The 24,705-nt window shown below is 37.3% G+C and overlaps 1 protein-coding gene across 16 annotated transcripts in view; it reads left to right on the forward strand.

Annotated features, from left to right (window-relative positions):
- Positions 1-24,705, forward strand: part of TTLL5 (tubulin tyrosine ligase like 5) — a 221,143-nt gene that overhangs the window by 2,098 nt on the left and 194,340 nt on the right. For 15 of the 16 annotated variants that reach the window (XR_005657525.1, XM_039883837.1, XM_039883842.1 and 12 more), the window contains exons 3-8: positions 4,798-4,904; positions 10,789-10,871; positions 12,143-12,249; positions 14,142-14,272; positions 16,816-16,898; positions 24,620-24,689. Coding sequence is in view for 15 of the 16 variants with exons in the window: in XM_039883837.1 (XP_039739771.1) it covers positions 4,798-4,904; positions 10,789-10,871; positions 12,143-12,249; positions 14,142-14,272; positions 16,816-16,898; positions 24,620-24,689 (581 nt within the window). In the remaining variant the exon portion in view is untranslated. Of the gene's footprint in view, positions 1-4,797; positions 4,905-10,788; positions 10,872-12,142; positions 12,250-14,141; positions 14,273-16,815; positions 16,899-24,619; positions 24,690-24,705 lie in introns of those variants that run through there. The other variant, XM_039883852.1, reaches the window with a different exon arrangement.

Below are 24,705 nucleotides of genomic sequence, written 5' to 3' on the forward strand. Positions count from 1 at the left end.
TCCATCTATTGAACCACATTGTTTCCTGAGGTTTTTTAGGTAAGAGTCAAGTTTCTCGATTGCTGGGTTCTCATAATAATAAAAATATGAATGCTAACGATACATGGAGCTGCTATAGATGATGGTAAGGGCTTTAACTACTATATCTCATTTAATTTGGAGATGTTATTATTCCCACTTTATTAAACTCAGCCTCACGAATATCAAAGTACTTGCTCAGGGACTCAGAGAGAGTAAGTGATGGATTGAGATTCAGACCTAATTTTACTGAATTTTGAAGTACTTCACTGTTTTGCCTCCTTTAACATTGTTACTTAACACAGAGAACAAAGAGAAAGACTTGCTTAAAGTTAAGATTAGTTTTTAAGATTTTCATCAAGTTCTCTTGCATATGTGTGTGCTGTGTAACCTGCAAAATGGGGATACTATCTCCCAGGCTGTTCTATAGGGTTTGTGGTTAGAATCAAATAGAATAATGTGTATGAAATTACTTTGTAAATTATGAAGTACCATACAAATATAAGGCATTATTCTTACTGGCACTAATATTGAATTATAAGGTGGAAGACTACATTATCTAATATAACTTTAAAAAATTATTGAAGCAGTATTAAAATTATTAAAGCTTTGGGGAAAGACTTCTCATTACTTTTAGGTTACAGAAAATAATAGAGATATGACATTATATTTGGGTCATTCTCATTTAGGATAATTAAATGGATAATTCCCTCTGGCTACTTTGCCTTCTTGTGACTTTTTGCTTTCTGTATGCTGCCTCTTACCCATTTCACAAATTTTCTAACTGCTTCAAGTATTGGTCTTTCCAATTTCAAGATCATTCTTTTACTCCATAGATAGCTCTCTTATTAGTGGGCTTAGAGGTTGGGCCTAACAAGTATTAGGTTGAACTGTATGAAATTATCGTTTTGTTAGGTCAAAAACAGTCAAATATTGACAATTTCAGTTGGTTCAACCTAGTATTATTGTAGGTACTCAATAAATACTTGCTCATTGAATGACTAACCAAATGAACGAATAAATAGAGGCTTTGTGCTATAGATCACATTATATTAGGCGTTCTTAATTTTTTTTTAATGCTGTGGATCCCCTCTCAGAAAAATATTAAGTACTTAAAATAAAATACATATCATTACAAAGAACACAAATTACATTGAAATGCAGTTATCATAATTAAAAAAAAGACTTGTGATACAGTGATATGTGCTTTCTCATTAATACATTAAATAAGATTATTCATGTAAAACATGAAGAAGTTAAATTTTATTTCCTAAAGACAACAGTAAGAAGACTGTTTTTGCTTAGTTTGCATAAGATCAGCACACTATAGGGTGGTCTTTGAGTAACACTTGTAAGTGGAGAATACCGGGAAACATCATACATATCTGGACCATCAATGTGAGATGTCACCATTTGGTAGCTGAACAATTGCCAAATCATTCATTGTCCAGACTCATCACAGGTGACTCGTCACAGATTGTGATCACAGGTGATCTAGTGACAAGTTTAATAACTAACATAACTTAGCAGTAGTGATACATGTAAATGATATTTTAAGATACTGGCATCGACTATAAAATGGTATAAAAATCTGTAATTTCGAATAGAGTCAACAGCACAGATAATGCTAATACTGCTGTGCTTTGCTGCCTGTATTTGTAATTGAGAAATGTTAAATTTGTAGAAGTTAGTGAAAATAAAGGTATAATCCCTACTTCTCTTCCCCAGTCCAAATTCATGGACCTTCTCTTCTCCTTCCTTTCAAACTCCTGTTGATTTTTGACTGTTAATCTTGTTCCATCAGGTCATTGTGTCTTTGAGACACTTATTTTATACATTAGGAATCTTAAGTTGGTCTTGTTCACACTTGGAGCAATAAGCTTACATTTAAAAAGTTTTGGCAGTTAGATAGGCCTTAAATCATCTTCAGGATTTTGATTTGATCCAAAGATATATATCCATGGACATCTGTTAGTCTGCTCAGATCTCTAGCCTGTATTAAAGTATTAATGCCTCGCAGTCCTGGACTTTAGGACTAGAAACTGTCCAGGCAGTACTTGTTTTGCATGGCATTATTTAAAATAGTAAATGTAAAAGGGGTTCATTTTCTATATTTTCCTTAGGGATCCCAAATACAAATTTATGTACAGATGTGGAAACTTCCATAAAAGGATTTAATACAAGGTTTCTTTTGTCTCTGAAAAAATAGTAACTTTAATTTCTATCATAAAAGCTGGCTTTATATCAGGTGAAAAGATAGCATTTACGTGGAAAAAATAAAAGATTATCAATAAATGATTTTACAGCGAGTGGCACAGAAGTTCGGAGAAAGAAGGCATCACTGTGGGCTGGAGGAGCTGGGGAAGGCTCTGTGGAGCTGGTGAGACGAGCTGGGCCTTGGAAAGTGGGATTACATGTACAGAGAGACTTGGGGAAGGCACTGATATGAGTAATGCATGGAAGCTTTGAATTATGTAGGTGGGATCCCAGGAGTGAATAATATATATTCCTCGTGAAATTGCTCCTTAAAAACCAAAACGTTCTTAGGCTTTCAATAAGATAAATCATAAACCAGGTCTACTTTGGTAATTAATCGTTCAAATACTTTGTTCTTTCATGCCTATAAAGAATTTTTAAAAAATGTATACCAGTTTCTAGTGTGAATGAAAATTTAAGGTCCCAATTTTCAGTTCTCTAATCATTTTGAATCTTTTCCCTTTAGCACCACCTGGTGGGAGCATGATTTTAATGACAATTTAGCATCTGCCTTATGTGTGTTTTGGTTGACCTTACTGAATTAATAATTTGTCTACTATCTCTTATCTTTTCACAGATTGTAAGTGAAAAGATTTCTCTTGTCAGGGATTTGGGTTTCCACAGATAGCAAAGTTAGGGCCTTGGCTCTTCCCAGCTGTGTATCTGTTGATTGTGTTCCTAACTCTTGTGAGACATTTTAAAGTTTACTGCAGTAATTTTTTGTTTGTAAGTGTTAAGGGACAGTGATGCCGTAACACAGTTTGTAGCTAGTGCTTGATTGACAAGGAACTTTGGATAGTTTTCAAAGTTTCTAAGATTTTGTAGTTTATATTGCTTACTTTTCTCCTCTATCCTCTGACTGAGAAATACAGTGGAAAATTAAAATTGGAGGAGATCACAAGAATTATTTGGCCCCATGCTTATGTCTTACAGGTGTTTAAGATTAAAACAAGAAAAACACACAAAAAAATCCTTGCTAGAAAATGCATCCTATAAACACCATTTCTCACAAGTGGGCACTATAACTCAGATCAAAGAGCAAGAACAATAAGCATCCACATTCCATTTCTAGAAAACAGGAAATGAACTAAGTATGGTGTTCTTTGTTTTCCTCACTAAAAGGCTTTTGGTGGTGCATCCCAAATCTAAAGACTGTCATACTTCTAAGATTGGCAGCCTGGCAGCCTGTTAATTCAGAGTGTGGATCTTTTAAACTTGGGCTGAGAGGGTCTGATTTGGCCTTGGGATTTGTGGTATGGCCTTTGTTAAGGGGTGTGGTCATGTGAGGTTTTGAGAGCAGCCTGAATCTTGGCTCAATAGATCTTACTTCATTGAAGAAATTGATTAGTTTAAGTTCTCAAAGATTTGAGTTTAAGATGTTCCATATATAGAATAGCACTGAAATGTGGTTAGGGTGATGGAAAGGTGGAAAGAGCACAGACACTTGGGTTCAGATACCTTTCCCTTACTCAACCTTGGGCAGATTACGTAACTTCTCTGAGATACCTTCAGCTCATAGTGTGGGCAAGAGGGTTAAGTGAGATAGCATGTGAAGGCTCTTAGTTTAATTCCTGGCTCATAGGAGGGACTCGAGTCATTTCTTTTTCATCCTACCTCCCTGCGCTAAAGAGGTTGAAATCTCTTATCTGTGAGTAAATATGTATCGCCTGAGATGGATTAAACTGAGATTTCCTGAGGATAGGAAAAGAGGATAAAGTCAGAGGTCCTTTTCTGGAGGAAAGTATCTCTTGGTCCATTTAGTGTAAGCTTTCTTTAAAATATGTGGCTTTAATTGGGGTATTAGTATTTAGGGTTCCTAGCTCAGAATCTTAGGATGGGTCATCAAATTGGCTTAAAGGGACTACAGGGTATAAAGGGGATATATACATTATTGTGAATATATCAGTTAGAATTCTTTAAGTATTCTGGATATTAAAATATAATTGTCCTAAAAATTAAGAGAATTTATTAACTTGTATTTAGGAAAGACTTGATGCTTCAACTCCAAGTGTGTCACCCAGGATCTCATTTATCTCATTTTTCCTGTCAGGTCCCCACTGACTTCCTTCCTTACCAACAGCTTCAGGCTCTCCTGCCAAGGTCACAAAATGACAGTAGCACTTCCAGACCTCTCATTCTCTTACACCAAGAGAGGCCATTTCTTCTTGAGCTGCTGGAGAAGAGAAGGAAAGCATTGTTTTCTCAGAGGGTCTCACAACATGTCACCTGACCCTCAGTGGCTCCATCTGGGTTATGTGCTCACCCCTGAAGCCACCACTATAACTGAGGGATGGAATACCCTGATTGACTGATATCAATCAGGACCCATCCCTGGATCAAGGATGGAATTAATTTTCAACAAACCACATGGCTAAGAATGGGAGATGAATGGTTTCCCGTAGGACGTTTAGGGTTCTTGTTTCAGAAGGAGGGAGAAAGTTGCTAAGTAGCCAACCATAGTGATATATTTCAGCTGTTAATTCAAATTTTGAGCTATAAATAAAGCCTTTGCTATGGTTGTAGGGATCATCCATGTATCATGTGGACTGGAGGCTGCAGGAGAATTCCAGTTTTGGTGTTCCATGCTGAGGCAATTCTGACCAAGGACAACAATATTCGAATAATTGGAGGTGAGTATGACCTCCCTGACAGGAGGCAGGGCTGGGGATGGCCCTGACAACCTTGTCTTGCAGAAGTTGATATCACCTTTAGATAGGGAAGTAACCATAGCCGTCAGAAGAAGCTACTGGTTTGTTATACTTGAAAGGATTATTTATGATTTCTTGGATTGTTTTCTGCATATTAAATTGTTTTTACTTTTTGATTTTTTTTCAGAATTATGTATATGTTTATTATTATTTTTTTATTCTAGTAAAATATACAAAACGAATTTTACCATTTTAACCATTTTAGAGTGTACAGTTCAGTGGCATTTAGTTCGTTCACAGTGTTGTGCAGCCATCACCACTGTCTAGTTCCAGAACGTTTTCATCCTCCCAGAGGTAATCCCATTAGTCAGTCACTATCCAGCCCATCTGCCCTTACTCTACTTTCTTTCTCTGGATTAGCCTGTTCTGGATATTTCATATAAATGGACTTGTACAGTATGTGGCCTCTTTCAGGTAGCATAATGTTTTTAAGGTTCACCCACGTTGTAGCATGTATCAATACTTCATTCCTTTTTATGGCTGAATAATAGCCCATGTATGGACATACCACATTTTGTTTATCGATTCATCAGTTGGGGAATGGTTGTTTCTACCTTTCGGCTATGGTAACTAGTCCTGTACATTCAAGTACAAATTTTTGTTTGAACACCTGTTTTCAATTCTTTTGGATATATACCTGGGAATGGAATTGCTGGGTCATATGGTAATTCCATGTTTAACTTATTAAGGAACTGCCAAAGTATTTTCCACAGTGACTGCACCATCTTATCTTTCTACCAACAATATATGAGAGTTCTCATTTCTCTACATCCTCACTAACATTTGTTATTTTCTGGTTTTTAGGTTATAGCTGTACTAGTGGGTATGAAGTGGTATCTTACTGTGGTTTTGATTTGCATTTCCTTAATGACTAATGACACTGAGCATCTTTTCATGTACTTGTTGGTCATTAATATATCTTCCTTGGAGAAATGTCTATTCAAGGCCTTGGCTTATTTTGTAACTGAGTCTTGTCTTTTTGTTGTTGAGTTATAAGAGCTCTTTGTACGTTCTAGATACTAGCCCCTTATCAGATATATAATTTACAGATATTTTTCCTGTTCTGTCTTTTCACTCTCTTGATAGTGTTCTTTCATGAGCAAAAGCTTTTCATTTTGATAATGTCCAATTTATCTTTTTTTGTTGTTTATGCTTTTGGTGTCTTATTTAAGAAACTGTTGCCTAACCCAAGATCATGATCTCTATGCTTTCTTCAAAGAGTTTCATCGTTTAAGCTCTTATATTTAGAGCTAAATGGTCTTTGAATTAATTTTTTTATATAGTGTGAGTTAAGGATCTGTCTTCATTCTTTTGCATATTGATATCTAGTTGTCCCAGCACAATTAGTTGAAGAGATTATTCTTTCCCTATTGAATTGCCTTGGTATTATTGTTGAAAAGCAGTTGGCCATAGGTACATTGGTTTATTTCTGGACTTCTAATATTCCATTGATCTGTATGTTTATGCAAGTACCATATTGTTTTGATTACTGTACTCTTGTAGTAACTTTTGAAATTGGGAAGTGTGAATCCTCTAACTTTGTTCTTATTTTTCAACATTGTTTTTTGATATCCCTTGCAATTCCATATGAATTTTAGGATCAGCTTTCCCATTTTTGCAAAAAAAGGTCGTTTTTGTTAGGGAGTGCATTGAATCTGTGAATTGCTTTTAGGAGTATTGTCATCTTAATGTTAAGTCTTTTAGTCCCTGAACAAGAAATGTCTTTCCATTTATTTAGATCATCTTTAATCTTTCATCTTCATCTTTCAGCAGTATTTTAATTTTCAATGTACAGTCATGTAGCTCCTTGGTTACATTTATTCCTAAATATTTTATTCTTTTGATACTATTATAAATGGAATTGTTTTCTCAATTTCATTTTTGGGTTGTTCATGTTCAAGCCAATGTGTAGAAATACAATTGATTTTTGTACATTGATCTTGTAGTCCTGAAACCTTGTGGAACTCCTCTATTAGCTCTAATAGTCTGTGCTGGGTGGGAGTGGGGTTCTTTTGGATTGTCTATGTACAAGATCATGTCATCTGCAAATCGAGATCATTTTAACTTCTTCCTTTCCAACTTGGATGCCTTTTTTGTTTCTTTTCTTGCATAATTGCTCTGACCAGAACTTCCAGTACAGTGTCCAATAGAAGTGGTGAAAGTGGGCATCTTTGTCTTATTCCTGATCTTAGGGGGAAAGCTTTTAGTCTTTAACTGCTCAGTATGATGTTAGCTGTGGCTGTTTCAAAATGCCCTTTATCGTGTTGAGGAAGCCCCCTTCTATTCCTTCGTTGAGTGTTTTTATCATGCAAGGGTGTTGGATTTTTTAAAAATGCTTTCTATGTCAGTTGAGATGATTCTATGTTTCGTTTCCTTCATTCTGTTAATGTTAATTGATTGACTTTTATATGTTGAGCCACCTTTGTGTTCCTGAGATAAATCCCACTTAGTCATGGTGTATAACCCTTTTAATATGCTGCTGGATGTGGTTTGCTAGTATTTCGTTCAGGATTTTTGCACCTATATTTATAAGGGATATTGGTCTATAGTTTTCTTTTGATGCCTTTATTTGTCTTTGATATCAGGGTAATGCTGACCTCATAGAACGATTTCCCCCCTCCTCTTTGAAAGAGTTTGAGAAGGATTGGTATTAATTCTTTAAACATTTGATAAAATTCACCGATGAAGCTGTCTTAACTCAATTCATTATTAGTAAAATGGAGATAATATCTATTTTTAGGCATTGTGAGAAACAAATGTTATCATTTAATGTTTGGCACACAGTACACACTCAAAACTTACTCTACTTGTTGAATAGGATCTGCTCTACTATGAAATGACTTTAAGGTCTGTCCTTGCTCCATAATAAGCCAGGAGTTCAGAAGATAGTGAGCACTTGCTTCTGGGATTTGAATCCTCCTCCCTCCCCAGGGGTCCTTGTGTTCTAATCCCCTCAGCAAGTTGCTAGGTTACCTCTTAAAGGGACATGGGTCATTTATAGTCTCTGAGGCCCAAGCAACTGAAGGTTTACTAACATTTACTGAAAAACTCCCTCCAAATATGACTTGAGTTAAAACACCAAAGGTGGGTTTGAAAACAATGGAGGTAGATGATTGCCCCAAAACATACTTCTTTTGGCGTGCTTGTCACATAAATGAATCTCTGTATCCAATGGCAATAGGCAGTTCCTTCTTTTTAAGAATATCTTAACATTTATTGGAAATTAGTATCCATCGATATAGTCATCCCATTATTCAAGCAATCACTATTTTTTAGAACTTACGTTTTTTTTTTTACCTTACACATTCCTGTGGTTAAAGAAAAAGCCAAACGGTTTTTGTTCTTAAATTGTTTTTGAATTTTTAGTATCTTCCTAATTCCTTGAGGTTTAATAATTTTTTTCCATCTTTCTGTATATAAAGAATGATTTGAATGACTTTTGCTAGTTTCTGCCTCAGATTTCTGAATTGTTAAACACTCTTGGTCTACTTTTTTATTCTTTGCTCACTTAAATAGCTGACATAGATCTGCTGAAATCATAATCCTGTGGTTAAATCCCCTTGAGAAGTGTATCTGGGGCATTAGTTATCTTCTGTTGATCTTATGTTAGACGCCAACCTTGTTTTTTCTGTTATCTAGTAAATGTTTTATTGAATTCACTGTTAATATTTTTGGTACAATAGGATTTCATATGCTTTATTAAATACTCCAGGAATATATTTTTCCTCACTATATCCTCGTTTTTTACAAAATTGTATATGCTTTGAACACATAAATGGGCTTGCATTTTAGAGAAAACAGAGGTAGTTTCAGTTTAAAGGTATCTTTTCCTACAATGAAAAACCATTTTATAATTTGCCTTTGCTACTTACATACCTTGAGAATCAGGTCTGCCACTGAGCACAGTCATGATTACATTTTTCTTCTGTATTAGGAGAAGTAGGAGGAAGAGTATTAATAACATTTTAATTATTTTATTTGCTATATAAAGTGTATAATTTACTTTGTATAATACTATGTGTTAATACCTATTTTACTACATATTTACTTTTTTATTATATAAAAATTTATTATGTATCGACAACTATTTTAAAGGCTTTATACATATTACCTTATTTAGTGCTTACAATTACCCTATAAGGTAAGTATCTTTGTTATCAATCCCACTTTACAGATGAGGAAATAGAGTATAGAAAAATAAAGTAACTTATTCGAGATGACAGCCAGGAAATAGTAGAGCTGGGATTCAAACCCTGGCAATTCAGTTCCAGAGACATACTCTTTCTCTTATTCCCCCATGTCCCGCAGTTCCCATGTAATCAGTCATTCTCTATTTTTCCACATACCTTACTGCTCATTGTCCCTGTGGCCTGGTACTGCAAGGCAAGCACTGCAGAAAAGGCACAGTCCTGGTCTCCGGCAGTTGATGATGTTTTGGCTTTTTGCAAGCGTAAAAGAGATGTCAGTGATCACAGTTATAATGAAAAGGCCTGATTTTCTTTCATTTTTCTAGGTTTTAAGAATAATATAGTGAACACGTGTGTACTCGTTCCCTAGATTTTGCCATATTTGCTTCTCTCTCACCAGAATTAGTTTAAATGCTTCATGCCTAAAGCCTTTATTTAGCATGCATCTCCTAAGAACAAGGGCAATATGCAGGCCTTTTAGGAAATTGTTCTATAGAATTCTTAGCTAACTTTTTCAAACAATTTGTAGTGATGCATACAAAGATTGAATTTAATGGGCCAGAGTAAATGTTAACCTTTAGGGATATATAGAAAGCTCACATGATTACAGACTTTCCTCTTCGACAAGGACCACAAGCACAGATTGCTTGCAGGGGCCAGGCAGGAAATATGAATATGTGAAGCAGGCGGGAGGGGCTGTGCCGATTTGGACAGTGCAGGCCTGTCCTGGAGGAAGTACTTGCCTTTCTCCAGCTGACTCTTGCCATGCCAGACAGCCCAGGGTTTTCAAGAGAAGCCCAGAAATCTAGATTTTTTATATGAATTCCTCCAATTTCAAAGGTTAGAAATAAATTCAGTTTTATTTCTAAAGTACAGTGAGCCATGAACATTCCATGTCTGCATATTGGTTTTGGCCTTCAGGTCTCCAGTTTATAATCAATAAAACTGGGAACCAGCATTATTGCACAGAGAGGGCTATCTAGAGCAGTGGTTCTTAACCTTTTTGGTGCAGTGGACCCTGCTGGCAGTATGGAGATGTCTACAGGTCTCTTCTCAGAATAATATTTTTTAAATGAATTTAAAAAATTACATATGACTACAAATAAATCAATTGTATTGAAATATAGTTATCAAAATATTTTTAAAAACCCAAATTTGTGATATATATGCTTTTTTTATTAGTGCATTAAATAACATGATCTAGTGCTAGCTTTGTTAACTTCCATAATTTTTAAGTACCATGAGAATAAGTGACATTTTGAAATATCTGTAACAACTATAAAATAATATTAAAATCCCTGATTCCTTTTGGTAGCAGGGTCCAGGTACCTCTAATACTACTCTGCTTTGTTGCCTACCATCTCGATTGAAAGTCATATTAAATTTTAACTAGAAATCGGTGAAAACAAAGATGTTTAGTAAACATCCATGCTTAGTAACCCTCAAGAGATCTCAAGTTAAGAACTCTTAGTCCAAAATAATACGCAGCCTCAACTTTTAGTAGCATAAAGGTAGCAGTATAATGTTACTGAGTGTAATTAAGCAAGCTACCCTTACAGTTTATGTCTGTTTCTGCAGTTAACTTTCTGGTTACTGAATTTGATTCTGTTTTTCTTTAGAACGTTATCATTTATCTTACAAGATTGTGCGAACAGATAGTCGCCTGGTACGCAGCATTCTGACAGCCCATGGATTTCATGAAGTAAGCTTGTTTTTACTTCTTCATCTCATCTGTCCAAAAGTTGAAAATTCTAGCCACCTGACTATCAGTTAAGAGTGCCAGCTCTAAAAAGTACATGGGATCAATGCTTAGTGGTGATGTAGAACTTGCATTGAATTTCTGAGTGACTTTACCAGTTTCTCTGTGCAATACATGGAAAACATTTTCACAAGATTTTTTTGGGGAGGGGGGGAATATATATACATTTTTGCAATATTTTTAGGCTTGGGCTAGAGGCAGAGTTGCCTGTAAGGAACTGTCTGTTACTCAATTAAGGTTCTTTGATTGCAAGCAACAGAAACACACTCTGCTTAACTTAAAACCTAAAGGAATTTGTGGGAAAAGTGTACACAAAATGGCTAGCAAAATCAGAGGAAAAGCCTAAAAGGCAGACTTTTGGAATAGAGACCAGAATAGTTCAGGGGATCTGGGAATAGGAATCCTCAGGACCATCTCCTCAAGCCACCACCATGTAAGTGACTCGACTCCATTCATTGTCCTTATGCCTTTCTCCACTTAGGAATCACACTCTGGAGACAGAATAACTGGCCCAGCTTGGGTCATGGATTTACTTCTCTGGGGGAGAAAGAGGTGATTGGCAGGTCCTTTAAAACCAAGGAGTATGTTATTCTCAAAGAAAATTGGGAAAACTGGGATGTTGGCAGCAAAGAGATGGCAAAAATCATGGACAGACTTCTACTGTATTTTGAGAAAATGGGTAAAGATCTGGTTGCTAGCTGCTTATCCTATGTTGAGGTCTGATACTTGTTCACATCCTGTCTCATTGCTGTTTTATCTCCAGGGCTTAATATGGCACCTGCCACATCATAGGCACAGAACACATAATTATTGAATGAATAGACAAAAGAATTCTTATGAACGAATGAATGAATTCTAAGTTTGTTTGCTACTATAAGTTTTTAGTTCAGTATCTGCAGAAGATAAAGACACTCTGAAAAGGGAGTTGTGAGTTTGGGTCCTCTCATACTTTGATATGGAAGAATATTAAGAGACATCATGAAATCTTGTAGAAGGATTAATTTATTCTACTTTTTGCATTTGGGATTTGCCCAACTCTTTCATTCTTTAAACTTGATTATCCCCTATTCTCTATATTCAACTTTTGTCTTGCTAGGCTCATATGCTAACTTGGCCACTCTTTGTGGATAAAAAATCTCTGGCCTCTTCTGCCATCCTCTTCCTAGAGAGGGGCTATCTCTGATGTTTTTATCTTGTCTTTTTTCTGCCCTCAGGTTCACCCAAGCAGCACTGACTATAACCTAATGTGGACAGGATCCCACCTGAAGCCCTTCTTACTTCGCACCCTTTCTGAAGCACAAAAGGTTAATCACTTTCCCAGGTAATGCTCTGCTAGCTACTTTGCTCCATTTAAAGGTACCTGACATTATCATGGATTTAAATGTAAAACTTAAACGTAGGAGAAAATCTTTATGACCTTGGATTAGGTAAAAGTTTCTTAGATATAACGTTAACAACATAATCTGTAAGAAAAAAATGGATAAATTGGACTTCATTAAAATTTAAAATGTCTGTTCTTTGAAAGACACTGTTAAGAAAATGAAAAGACAAGCCAGAGACTGGAATAAAATATTTATAAACACATCTGATGAAGAATTTACATCCGTAATACATAATAAACTGTCAAAACACAAAAATAAACAACCCTATTTTTCAAAATGGGCAAAATATTTGAATAGCTATTTTACCAAATAGATATATAGACATGAAAAGATAACGTGAAAAGATGTTCAACATCAATCATCATTAGTGGAATGCAAATTAAAACCACATGAGATCCTACTACATACCTATTAGAATGGCTAAAAACAAAACAAAAAAAGACAACTAGAACAGTAAAATTTTGCTGGTAGGAAATGCAAAATGGTACAGCCACTTTGGATAACTATTTGATGGTTTCTCATTAAGTTAATATATACTTCTGCGGTGGTTTTAAAATGTGTCCACAATGTTCCTTGACATTGCTTTCAAAAGATTGAGCTTAATTTCTCTTTTTGAATGTAGGCTAGACTTAGTGACTGACTTCTAATGAATAAGGTGTAACAGAAGTAAAACTGTCACTTCTGAGACCAGGTCATAAAAGATATTGCAGCTTCTTTCTTGCTCTCTTGCTTGGATCACTTGATCTGGGAGAAACCAGCTGTCATGTCATGAAGGTACTCAACCTTATGGAAAAATTCACATGTAGGGAACTGAAGCTTCCTGCTAACAGCCAGCCCCATACGAGTGAGCTATCTCGAAGTCGGGTCTTCCACTCCCAGTCAAACCTGATGACTGAAGCCCTGGCCAACATCCTGACTGTAGCCTCACGAGAAACTCCAAGACAGAACAAACCAACTCTGCCACTCACACATTCCTGACCCACAGAGACTGTGTGAGACAGAAAATGTTTATTATTTTAAGCTGCTATGTTTGGGATAATTTATTAGGCAGCATTAGATAACTAATACTACTTACTAAACAATCTTATTAAACCCAGCAATTCCACTGCTAGAGAGATGAAAATGTACATTTACACAAAAACCTATAAAAACTTATGTTCATCTAAGAACCTGTATACAAATGCTTATAGTGACTTTATTCATAATCTTTAAAAACTGGAGACAGCTTATATATTCTTTAGCTGGTGAAGGGATAAACAAACTGTGGTACACCCGAACAATGGACTACTTCCGAGCTGTCAAAAGGAATGAAATACTGATACTTGCAACAACAAGGGTAAATCTCAATTGTGAAATTGAGTGAAAGAAGCCAGTCTCAAAGGAATACATATCATAAGATTTTCTTTATTTAACTTTCTGGAAAAGGAAAAACTATGAGGACAGAAAACAGATGAATGTTATGTTTGCCAGGGCCTGGAGGTGATTGGAAGGGTTGACTACAAAGGACTTAATAACTTTTTGGATTGTTGAAACTGTTCTATATCTTGATTGTGGTGGTGGTTACATAACTGTATGTATTTGTTCAAGCTCATAGAATTATACACTAAAAAGGACAAATTTTCTTGTACATAGATTATACCTTGATGAATAAATCTGACCAAAAAAATCCATTCTATGAAAATGCTTAATAAACCTTTGGGGTTGATAAAGTGATAAATTTAGGATATACTGCTATCTTCAGTAACTGCTCTAAAACTGTGAACTCTGAACTCTTCAGAACACTGGAAAACCTCAGAGTTTACTGAAATGGAAATACTTTTATGATTTTTAGGTCATACGAACTAACTCGGAAGGACCGACTGTACAAAAACATCATTCGAATGCAGCATACCCATGGATTCAAGGCTTTTCACATCCTCCCTCAGACCTTCCTGCTGCCAGCTGAGTACGCGGAATTCTGTAGTAAGTGCTTGACTCAGAGCGCTCATCCTCAGCAACTGAACTTGGGACAGACTTAACCAAAGGGCTGCCGCAAGTCAGTAACCAATCAAGGCTTTTCAAAGCCTTAAAAAAACTGTTTCTTTAGTAAAACAGCTACAGAGATAACTTAAAACTGTTTTTATTCTGGCTGTGTACCTGTATGTTTGTTCTTAGTAAGACTGTCAGTATTATATATGTAAGGGCACATTGGTGTAATATAAAAATACTCTTGCTTTATACAAAAAGTCGTCTTTATTGATAAGAGTTCGTGCCCATGTAAGGATGTATGCACTTCTGCATATGAACTATATGTGCACACCCTTTTTGGTGTCTCTCTTCCTCTTGCCATTTAGGGAATATTCCTGTCACCTTGATTTCTGGACTTGTGTGACTTATGTTCTTTGGGGTAAAGGATCATGTATCTTTTGGTGTTAGGGTTCAGAGGTACCAGTCACAACCTCTCTTCTTGGAGTTGAGACTAATCGCAAAATATACATGGAAGCCAAATAAAGATTTCAATGTCAGCTGTATTTCTGGTAAATCTAGATAGGGACAGGTGGCCTTTGTTCAAGTGTCAGTGAGTTTGTTATTTCTTTTGCCTCGAAGTGAACTTACCTCCCCAGATCCAAGCATAGGAGATGGACTATTTCAGGCTTTCCTTCGTGAAGCAGAGCCTGACTTAGTAGGCCTAGTGCAAGGAGAAGGTGTGAGGCAGGTCTTTCGTGAGAGTCTAGATAGTAATAATAATAATAACTAACATTTAATGAACATTTCCTTTCTATTAGGCTCTCTTCCAAGTGGCACTTGTACTCTTATTCAATGAATTTTCCTCTTCAATGAATTCAATGAAACTTTCTTCTTTTCCTTAGATATCCACTTCTCCTCCCCAGAGGTGATCAGTGTTCCTAGTTTTTTACATATCCTTCCAGAGATACTCTCCGCATTTACTAGCATGTAGCTTGAGTGTGTTTTTGAACAGATGGGAGTGGACAATACACATTGCTCTGCACTTTCCTATTTTCATTGACTAGCCTGTCTTTGAGACCATTGCCTAACTGTCCATTAATAACATCCTCCTTTTGTGCATCTGCTTAATATTCCATTATGGAGATCAGGTGTCTGCAGACTATAGCCCTTGAATCAAATCTGGTCTTCTGCCTATTTTTATACATCCCCACGAGCTTAAAATGGTTTTTACATTTTTAAGTGGCTGAAACAAAAAAGAATAAAATTTTGTGGCATGTAGAAATCACATGAGATTCAGTGTCCATAAGTAAAGTTTTATTGGAACACAGCCTGTCCCTTTGTTTACACATTGTTTATGGCTGCTTTCGAGGTACAACGGCAGAGGAGAATAATTGTGACAGAGATTGCATGGCCTTCAAACTCTAAACTATTTATTATTTGGGTTTTTACAAAAAATAGTTTGCTGGCCCCTCACATGGGTGCAATATAGTGGACATCTTTTGGTATTATTGCACGATCTTGTACAAATAACATTTCACATGTGCGAACGGAACTAGAGGGTACATTCCTAGAAGTGGAATGGCTTATGGAGTTCAATTCCGTGTGCCATGTTCCGTGTTTCCTGTCTTTTAGGTTGCATTGAGGGTAGAAGGAGGGGGGTTGGGGACGATGGGGAGTGGACAAGGAGAGCTTTTTTTCCTCCTAGTGAAATGGTTTGTGGCCCTGACAACAGCAAGTGCCTGTTGGTAGGCCTCGAAAAACAGTTTGGCTCATATCGGAGGTAGAGTCCTTTGTTCTTGCTTCTCTCTGGTGTCCTCTGACCTTCCTTACTTGGAAGGCAGAGCCACCTGCAAGTCCTGGGAGTGTAGTGTGGTTGTTTCTCTTCCCATGACCCCAAGATGTCTAAGGTATAAACCTGAACCTGTGAAAGGAACAAGAGTAGAGGACACCTTTTACTCACCTGTAAATTATTGTTATTCCTCTCCATTTGCACATTGTTTGATATTAGGTGATTTTTTTTCTTATAAGCTCAGAGAAATTGCTTAAGGAAAGTAACCATATTAGGAGATCTGGCGTTTGATTGTTGTCACTGTCTGCAGTGTGAGTGTCTAGAGGTCCTTTAGTTAATGGAAGTGAGAATCTCAAAGGTTCATGAAGGTTGTTGGTGACAGTAATAGACTAACATCCTGATATTTGCCTTATTTTGTTTTCATCCTTTCATTCAAGAGGGAAAGTGGTGGAAGAAATATATTATGTAGTGTTTGCTGTAATTTTGCTGTCTCCTACTTCGCTCCTCCTCCCTCTTTTTTTTCCCTCTCTTCCTCCCTTTTCCTCCCTCTCTCTCCTCCTCTCTCTTTTGGCCTCTGTCTCTGTTTTTGTTTTAATTTTTAAGGCTAGTCCAAAACTACAGGTTACTTAAGCTGCTCCACTTAGAAATTTGGAAAATTCTTTGGGTACCTGAGTAGTTAACCGTTGTTGAAATTTAAGTTGATAAACTCACATTCCTTCTTTCTCTCTGTTTCTCTCTCCCCCTTTTTATCTCCTACTATTTTGAGCAGATTCATATTCAAAGGACCGGGGACCTTGGATAGTAAAACCAGTGGCCTCTTCTAGGGGGCGGGGTGTCTACCTGATCAACAATGTAAGTATTCAGCACATGGCAACCTCTTTCCTTTTCTTCCCCACTTCATTCTTTGTCCCAGCTACTAATATGGTGCCTTTTCCTTAAGAGCAGGTGGTCCTTTCCGAAATCTGCATCCGGAAGTGTGAGTTGAGGGTGGCTATGAGTTGTTTACTGGCAGTAACCTCCTTTCATTGCAACAGTTACTCTATGGCTGAACAGTTACTTGATCACATTTGCAGGGCAGGCAGCCTTTGGGGTCAGCAGAGAAGAGGTACCTTTTCTGCTTTCAGCATCCTGTCATGTGAATTCTTAAGTGTTAATTGGTAGCATATACATTTAGTTTTTATTGTGAGCAGAACTGTGGGTTCCTACTTGCAAGGTCATCAAGGAAACTAACCTAAATTTGGTGTGGCATCCTTGCTGCTCCTTCCTACCGTCTTCCGTCCCTCCCTCCTCTGCTCTTCATCTTTTGCACCCTCTTCTTTTCTCAAATGTCATCAGTATCCTGGGTCTTTGCAAAATCCTCATTAAAACTTGTTTTAAAGTTGAATACATATACAGAATAGATAAAATTAAATCCCAACCCCAGTCTCACTCCCTAGACTTGTAATTACTAACTTGTAATACTAACTTGTGTTACTAACTTGTAGTTAGTAACCTAATATAGTTGATATCTGTTTCTTCTTTTCTCAGTTTTGTACTGTTTGTTAATTCCCAGTTTGATATTTATTGCACTCACATCACCTACTACTCTCCCTCCCTTCTACATTCTATCTCTTGAGTTTGATTACTTTTTGTTATTTTTATATTTTAAAGGTTTATAATATTTATATTCTCTTCAGTAACTATGGTTCAGTTTCTCTGCTTTACCAATTAAGTTGAGTAAAAAAATTTAAACTCAGTAGAAACTTTAAAGCATTGGAATTCTGAAATTTAACCAGTATTTCAGCCTGGGTCTTTCATTCCACTATTTCATCCCTCCTGGACATTTGGTCGGCCTTGTCAGTATGAAACTACTGTTTTTCTTTAGTTCAAGGAAAATTATCCATTTTTTTGGTCTTCGTTTCTACTTCTAGAACTTCTTTTTGAGGCATTGTGGGTCTTTTCGTCAACTTTTCTCTCATTTTAAATTCTGTTTTCCCCCACATTTATCTTCTGGATGACCAATTTGAGCTCTATCCATTTTATTATTTATTCCATCTATTGTATTTCTATATTGACTGTCATAGTTTACAGAAACTCTTATTTTCTGATTTGCTTTTTTTTAACAACCCGTTGTTACTTAATGGATGCTGTTTGCCTTCTGGTCTTTCTGAGTATACTGACTGAAAGTTTTTTAAAGTTCTCTTTTGTTTGGTAAATTTTCTTGGGATCGTCTTTTTTCCCTGCTGTTGGATTCTCTCGATGTCAGCAAGCATAGTTGTGTCGAGTCACATTTATGAACAAAGAACTAGACCGATTGAAGTAGACAGAGACAGCCGGCCGGGGTTTCTCCTCCTGTTGTGTAGTACTGGTTCCTTGGAGCTTCCCCCTGGGCAGAAGGCTGTCTGTGAGTTTTGTGCCAGGGCGAAGCATGTTGACTGTCAGGCTGCATGTTAGCTGGATGTGAGTGAGGAGCACGCCTCTTCCTTCCCCCTTGCCAAGATCGGGCAGGCCTTTTCATGAAGATGGAGGAAGATTTTGGTGATTTCTCATTTGAGTGGTGCTACCTTTCCTCTCTTTTCTCCTTTATGTCTGTCATAGGGATAGAGTGGCCTACAAGTTCCACTCTTCTTTCAGATCCCTGCACTCACACAAGATGTCCTTCTCAGAGGGTCATCATTAGACTTTATCCCGAGGGCAGAGCTTTGGGTGTTGGAGACGGTCCACTGGCCTCACTGTTCCAAATGCTGTGTTAATCGCTTATCTGATTCTTGTTCTCTGCCCATTCCTGCTCCTCATGTTTGTTCACTACCAGCTTGGAACTTCTCAGGGGGCCTCCTTGGGAAGATCACTCTCACCTCCGATATTCTGGGTTGGGACTTCCTCTGTTCCGTTTTCTCAACCTGATCCCATCTGCTTTGTATCTTAAAGGATTTCCTTCAACTTTTGGTGTGTCGTTGGCTCCTTTAACTGCTCTCTAGCCTTGTTATCGTTTCATTCTTTTAAAAATCTCGTTCGTTCCAGTGGGACTCTGGAAGGGAAGAGGGAGAGGTAGTTATATCGTGTGTCTGTTCAGCACTCCATCTTAAATCCCCCTATTCTCTTTTCACGTGGTCTGAACTATTTCCTACGTACTAACTTCCTGAGGGGTCTTTCATATTGGAAAGTTCTTCAATTCAGTCTGCACTAAAAACTGTGTTATAAACACAGTTTATAACTGGCCAGACCTTTGGTGTTGAAGGCACATAGAATCTGATTTGGTACAGCAACTACTACAGCCCCAGGCCCAGGCTACAAGTCATGTTACCTGGCCTTGGGTCACTCTGGGGGCCTCTTGTGACAGAAGGCCCTGATCACATGCCTTGGATCTCTCTCTCCTTGTCTCTGTTCTGACCTTGGCATGAAGGCTCCTGTCCGACAGCTTTTTCTTCAGCTCCATGCCAGGAGCTCCAGTGTTGTTTGAATCTCATAGACGGCACTAGTTTGGGTTTGGGTTTTAGCTGCCAAATGGAATAGCTATTGAAAGTCAACTGCAATACAAATTTGCTTTTTTATTTTCTTAGACATGAGTCAAAAAGAATAGGATCTATTCCCAGCTCATCTGGGACTTTTTTCTTTTGGAATGCTCTTATACCCTAGTGATTTGTTAGTTTTAAACCAACATCATAAAGAATAGGAAAGTTAAACTTTCCTTGGTGGGGCTGAGAACCCTGTGCCCTGACTCTTCCCTAGATGCTGCGTCTCATAAAAGGGGTGACAAGTCTTTAGAGAATGCGTTTTTTGGCAGGCTCTCCTTCTCCCTCCTACCTCTCCATGGACTGAATCCCTGGAGACCCCCTGCATAGATCAAAGTGCTTGGCTGGACCCTTGGTCGCCCTCCCCTTCAGAGAAGCTTTGGAATGAGTCTGATTCTTTGAGGTACTTGGTGGAGGTGCCAGACAGAAGCCTGGGAAGATGCCAGCAGGCACCAGGGGAGCTGGCAACATGTGCACATAATGAGAAAGTATTCCCATTTCACTCTAAAACTGGAGTTTTATCACCTTTTATTCAGACCTACAAACCATGTAGTTAATACTCTTCTCTCTCTCCTCATACACAAGGCCCAACCATTCCCTCTTTCCATACCTGGATCTTTTCCCATGGAATATGTGACCCATTAGCCAACTGGATGAAGTAACTCTTTCCGAGGCTGCTGCCTGCTTTCCTTTTAGATTGGAGGGGGAGGGGGAGGGATTGCTTAGGCGGAGGGTCTGTGAGCAGAACTAACACTAATGTGAGTGGGTGAGGGACGCTGTGGGAGTGTGGAATAAGGTGTGAGGGCCAAATGAAAACATCTTTCCCTGTTTTCCTGCTGGAGTGAGAGGGCCTCTTATTAAACATTCCCAATAATAGTCATAACCTCTTGGAAAGTATCTGCAAATAGCAACTTTTACCATTACGAGAACAGGATAAAAGATAGAAAAAGCAGTACTTTTATGTAATACTGAAGAGAAGTGTGAGCTCCTACAGATGGAAGCATCTTGGCTGACTGGCTCATAGTCTCTTGATAATGTGCTCTTTAACTCTAGAAATACATCATAAAGGAACAGAGTTGTGTTTGATCCAGTTCCTTCAGTAACTGTGACTAAAAGCCATATTTTCCCAATTTACTCTATGCAAATCGAGGAGGGGAAAGATCTGGTGTTTTCTGATTAGGGTATGAATTTGATTATAGAAGTCAGATTTAGTCATCCTTGTCTCACACATTATCCATGGTAAATACGATATTAATATTTTCCCTGAGATTTTAAAGTACCAGGAGAGTATTTAGGTCACTGTTCACTCCTGTATTTGTGAATATAGTTCTGTACAGCTCTCGTTTCTTTTTGTTCATACGCTTGCCACTTTGTACTGTGCTCTCTGTGTTTTCATTGTTCAGCAAGTCCTTACGGAACCCTGCTATGTGCCAGGTACTGCCACTGCTTAAAACTTTTCGAGGAATAAGGACTAGCTCCCAAATCTTAAGTATCTTCATTATAATTCAGTGCACTGCTCCGAGTAGATTGGCATGTAGCATGCTGTGATGGATGCTGCTGAGTTATGGAACTTAGTAAATAGGACCACATAGATACTATTGAGATTGCAGTAATAATAACAGCTGATCTTTCTTGAGTATTTAATATGTGCCTACCACTGTGCCTTCCAAATATAATCTTATTTAGTCTTTATAAGAAACATAAGAGGTAATTACTATTATTTCTTTAGTAAGTAGCAGAGTCAAGATTGTAACTCAGGTGATTCTAGAGCATACGGTCTCAACCGTTGTTCCATTCTGCCTTGTAATAACTTAACAGATACCATGAGCTTTAGTCCAGTTTGAAAAATGGATGTATTTCTAGCTTTCCCAACAATTCAGATTCTTGCTTAGCATACTTTGGAGGGCAGTTTGAGCTTGGAATTGAAATCATTTTCTTAAATTGCAATTATTTCTTTTTCTTTTTATTTTTTACTAATTTTTATTTTTCAATTACAATTGACATATAGTATTATATTAGTTTCAGGTGTACAATGTGATGATTAGGCAGACATTTATATAACTTATGAAGCAATCACCTTGATAAATCTAGTACCCATCTGACACCATACGTAGTTATTATATTATTAACTATATTCTTTATGCCCTACTTTACATACTATTTTGTAGCTACCAATTTGTACTTAATCTTTTCCCCTTTTTTACCCACCGACCTCCCCAAGCCCCCCTGCCATCCGGTAACCATCAAAATGTTCTCTGTATCTGTGAGTTTGTTTCTGTCTTGTTTATTTTTTTCTTTAGATTCCACATGTAAGTGAAATCATGTGGTATTTGTCTTTCTGTCTGACTTACTCCACTCAGCACAGTACCCTCTAGAACCATCCATGTTGTTGCAGATGGCAAGATTTCATTTTTTTTTTTATGGCTGAGTAATATTTCATTGTATGTCTGTGCCACCTGTTCTTTATCTATTCACCTATTGATGGACACCCAAGTTTCCTTCGAAGTAGTGTTTTGGGTTTGTTTGGATAAATACCCAGAAGTGGGATTAGCAGTTCCTTCCTTGTCTCTCTGTCTCTTGTTATAGCCTTTGTTTTAAAGTCCATTTTGTCTGGTATAAGTATTGCTACCCTAGCTTTCTTTTGTTTGTTTCCATTTTTATGAAATATATTTTTCCATCCTTTTACTTTCAGTCTGTGTGTCTTTCAATATCTAAAGTGAGTCTCTTGTAGGCAGCATATGTGAGAGTATTGTTTGGAATTGAAATAATTTTAAATGAGTTAATTGGAGATTGATGAAAAGGAAACAAGCTTGATGATATCAAAAAACTTTCATTAGTTGCTTATCAGTATATAAGTACCTACAAAGAAACTATACTCTTTTATGAGCTTATAATTTAATTCCTAATGCCAATAAAAATAAGAGGTACAAACCATGGAACAAATATTTCAGTTACCTAAATAATGTATGGATTATATTACGCATAACTCAAAAGACAAATGTGTGTGATGAAGAAGGAAAGAGGAGAAATGGCCATGGACCTTCGATGTGTCATGGAGTGAAGACCATTACCAGCGTATTCTCTGGTTCAGAGGAAGGTTGTGTGGGCCTACGTCCATTGTAGCCTATAGATGTTACTCAGCAGGAAGAGAGCTGCAATTGTTTTAATTTTAGTTTTGGAACACAGACTGCAAGCTTGCTGCTTTGTATTGCGCTTGCATCAATCTCACTAAGCTGACTCAGAATGGAGACAGTACTTGTGAGAAGCTAATCAAGAAATGTAAGGGAGTCAGGAAATGGCATGGGTGACTGAGTCCATTAGCATGAATCAGTACTGATGTCATTGTCCATATGATGCATAGAGATGAGTTGTGAAAGCTGTGCTCTACGTTTGGGATAGCAACAGTGAGAAATGAGGGGGAATCTCAATGTCCCGACTCTGGAATTGCTCATTATGGCTGTGTATGATGAGATGAATCGCAAAATTATCCTTATTTTATGATAACTATAGTATTTGGGATAGCAAATGCATTATTATAAAGACATACTTTTGAACTTGGGGGACAGTTATTTTTAGTTCAGAACTTTGGGGGAAAGATGTGAATATGCTTAAGAATTGAGCCTCACTGACTGGGTTCAAATGCTGCTCTATCTCTTACTAGCTGTGTGATTTTGAGCAGGTTCCTAACCCTCTCTGACTCTTACCCCATCTCTAATATTTGGATGGTGGTATACCTACTTTATTCTCACTTTGAGAGTTAAACTAAATAATACTTGTGAAGAATTAGAACAATGCATAGCAGATGTTCAACACATTTATTAAATTTTATTATTTTGCTGAAAATGTTAATAGTTATTTCTATTTATGCTACACTAGCTATTATCATCACAATTTCTATGATAGCCACTTTTTGGAGTCCTTTTGTCTTAAATGTATTGTGATAACTTCCAGCTGATTTCTCTGTCTTAAACTAATCTCACATAGAGTGGTTCTATTCCAGATATTTTAATCTTAATATTTACTTAATCAAGAATTCACAATTTTCTGCTTCCCACCATGTTCAACCCTTGCCAGAGGTTCAAATTCCTTTGCCTGTGGGGTTTCCTCCTTCTTAATTGTCTGACCACATCTTTCATTATTGCCCAGTTCAGTCTTTTAGCCCTAGGTTAATGAATCTGCCCACTCTCCATTCCACTGGGCTTTGTGCATGCTGCCTTCCCATAATGGCCTCCTTTCCTTCCCACCACGTGCTTGATAGCTTTCAGCACTCACTTCTTCACCAGCTCTTCCAGGACAAGCCTTCCCTGTCTGGTCTCCCTTAACTGGTCTGCTCTTCCTCTCTGCAACCCACATCTTGCACTTAGAGATATGCTGCTTTGTGTTCTTTTAGATTATGTATTTTGCTGTCCCTCTACTTAAATATTAAACTCTTTGAGAGTAGGGATTAGGCTGGAGAGGGCCAAGATTGTATCTGTTTTCTTCACTGTATCCCTTGTGCCTTATACAGTATCCAGTACTACTCATAATTATTTATTATAAAAACAATACTTTTTTCACTGAAAAAATCTTTAAAATATCTAGTTTGATCTTTACATGCAGTGGCATAGCAAGTACCTTTGAGTGAATCAATGAAACGTCCATCCCATTTCACAGGGGAAAGAGCTGTAAGTTCTTTATGCAGCTTGCTGAAAGCCTTCATGTAAGAATAATGGTGGTATTTTAAATTTTTCATGATACTCTCCATTTGGGAGAAAGCAAGTTTTCATTTATTTTTTAAGTAGCTTTTATTTTCTTGGCATATAACTATTTAATATCATGTATATAAATCTTTAAAGCTGTTTATGTGAGAGATGCTATGTAACTTCATTTTCCCCCATTGTAATTGGATATTGCAGTGTTTATGAAAGTGGTGTGTTTTATGGCCAACTGAATATATATGGGTAGCTTGAAGGAAACTTTTTTTAGAGTTTTAGTTTTCTACATTGTCATCTCTAAAAGGTTAAGAACTTTGCTCTCTTATTGTGGGTTAGAGTTCCTTTGCGCTTCATTCTTTCTCTTTCCTTCTTTCTCTTTACTCGATAGCCAAACCAGATCTCCCTGGAAGAGAACATCCTGGTCTCCCGTTACATTAACAACCCCCTGCTCATAGATGGTGAGTTGTGACTAGG

The sequence above is a fragment of the Pteropus medius genome, unplaced genomic scaffold (genome assembly GCF_902729225.1).
Source record: "Pteropus medius unplaced genomic scaffold, Ma_sr-lr_union100, whole genome shotgun sequence".
NCBI lineage: Eukaryota > Metazoa > Chordata > Mammalia > Chiroptera > Pteropodidae > Pteropus > Pteropus medius.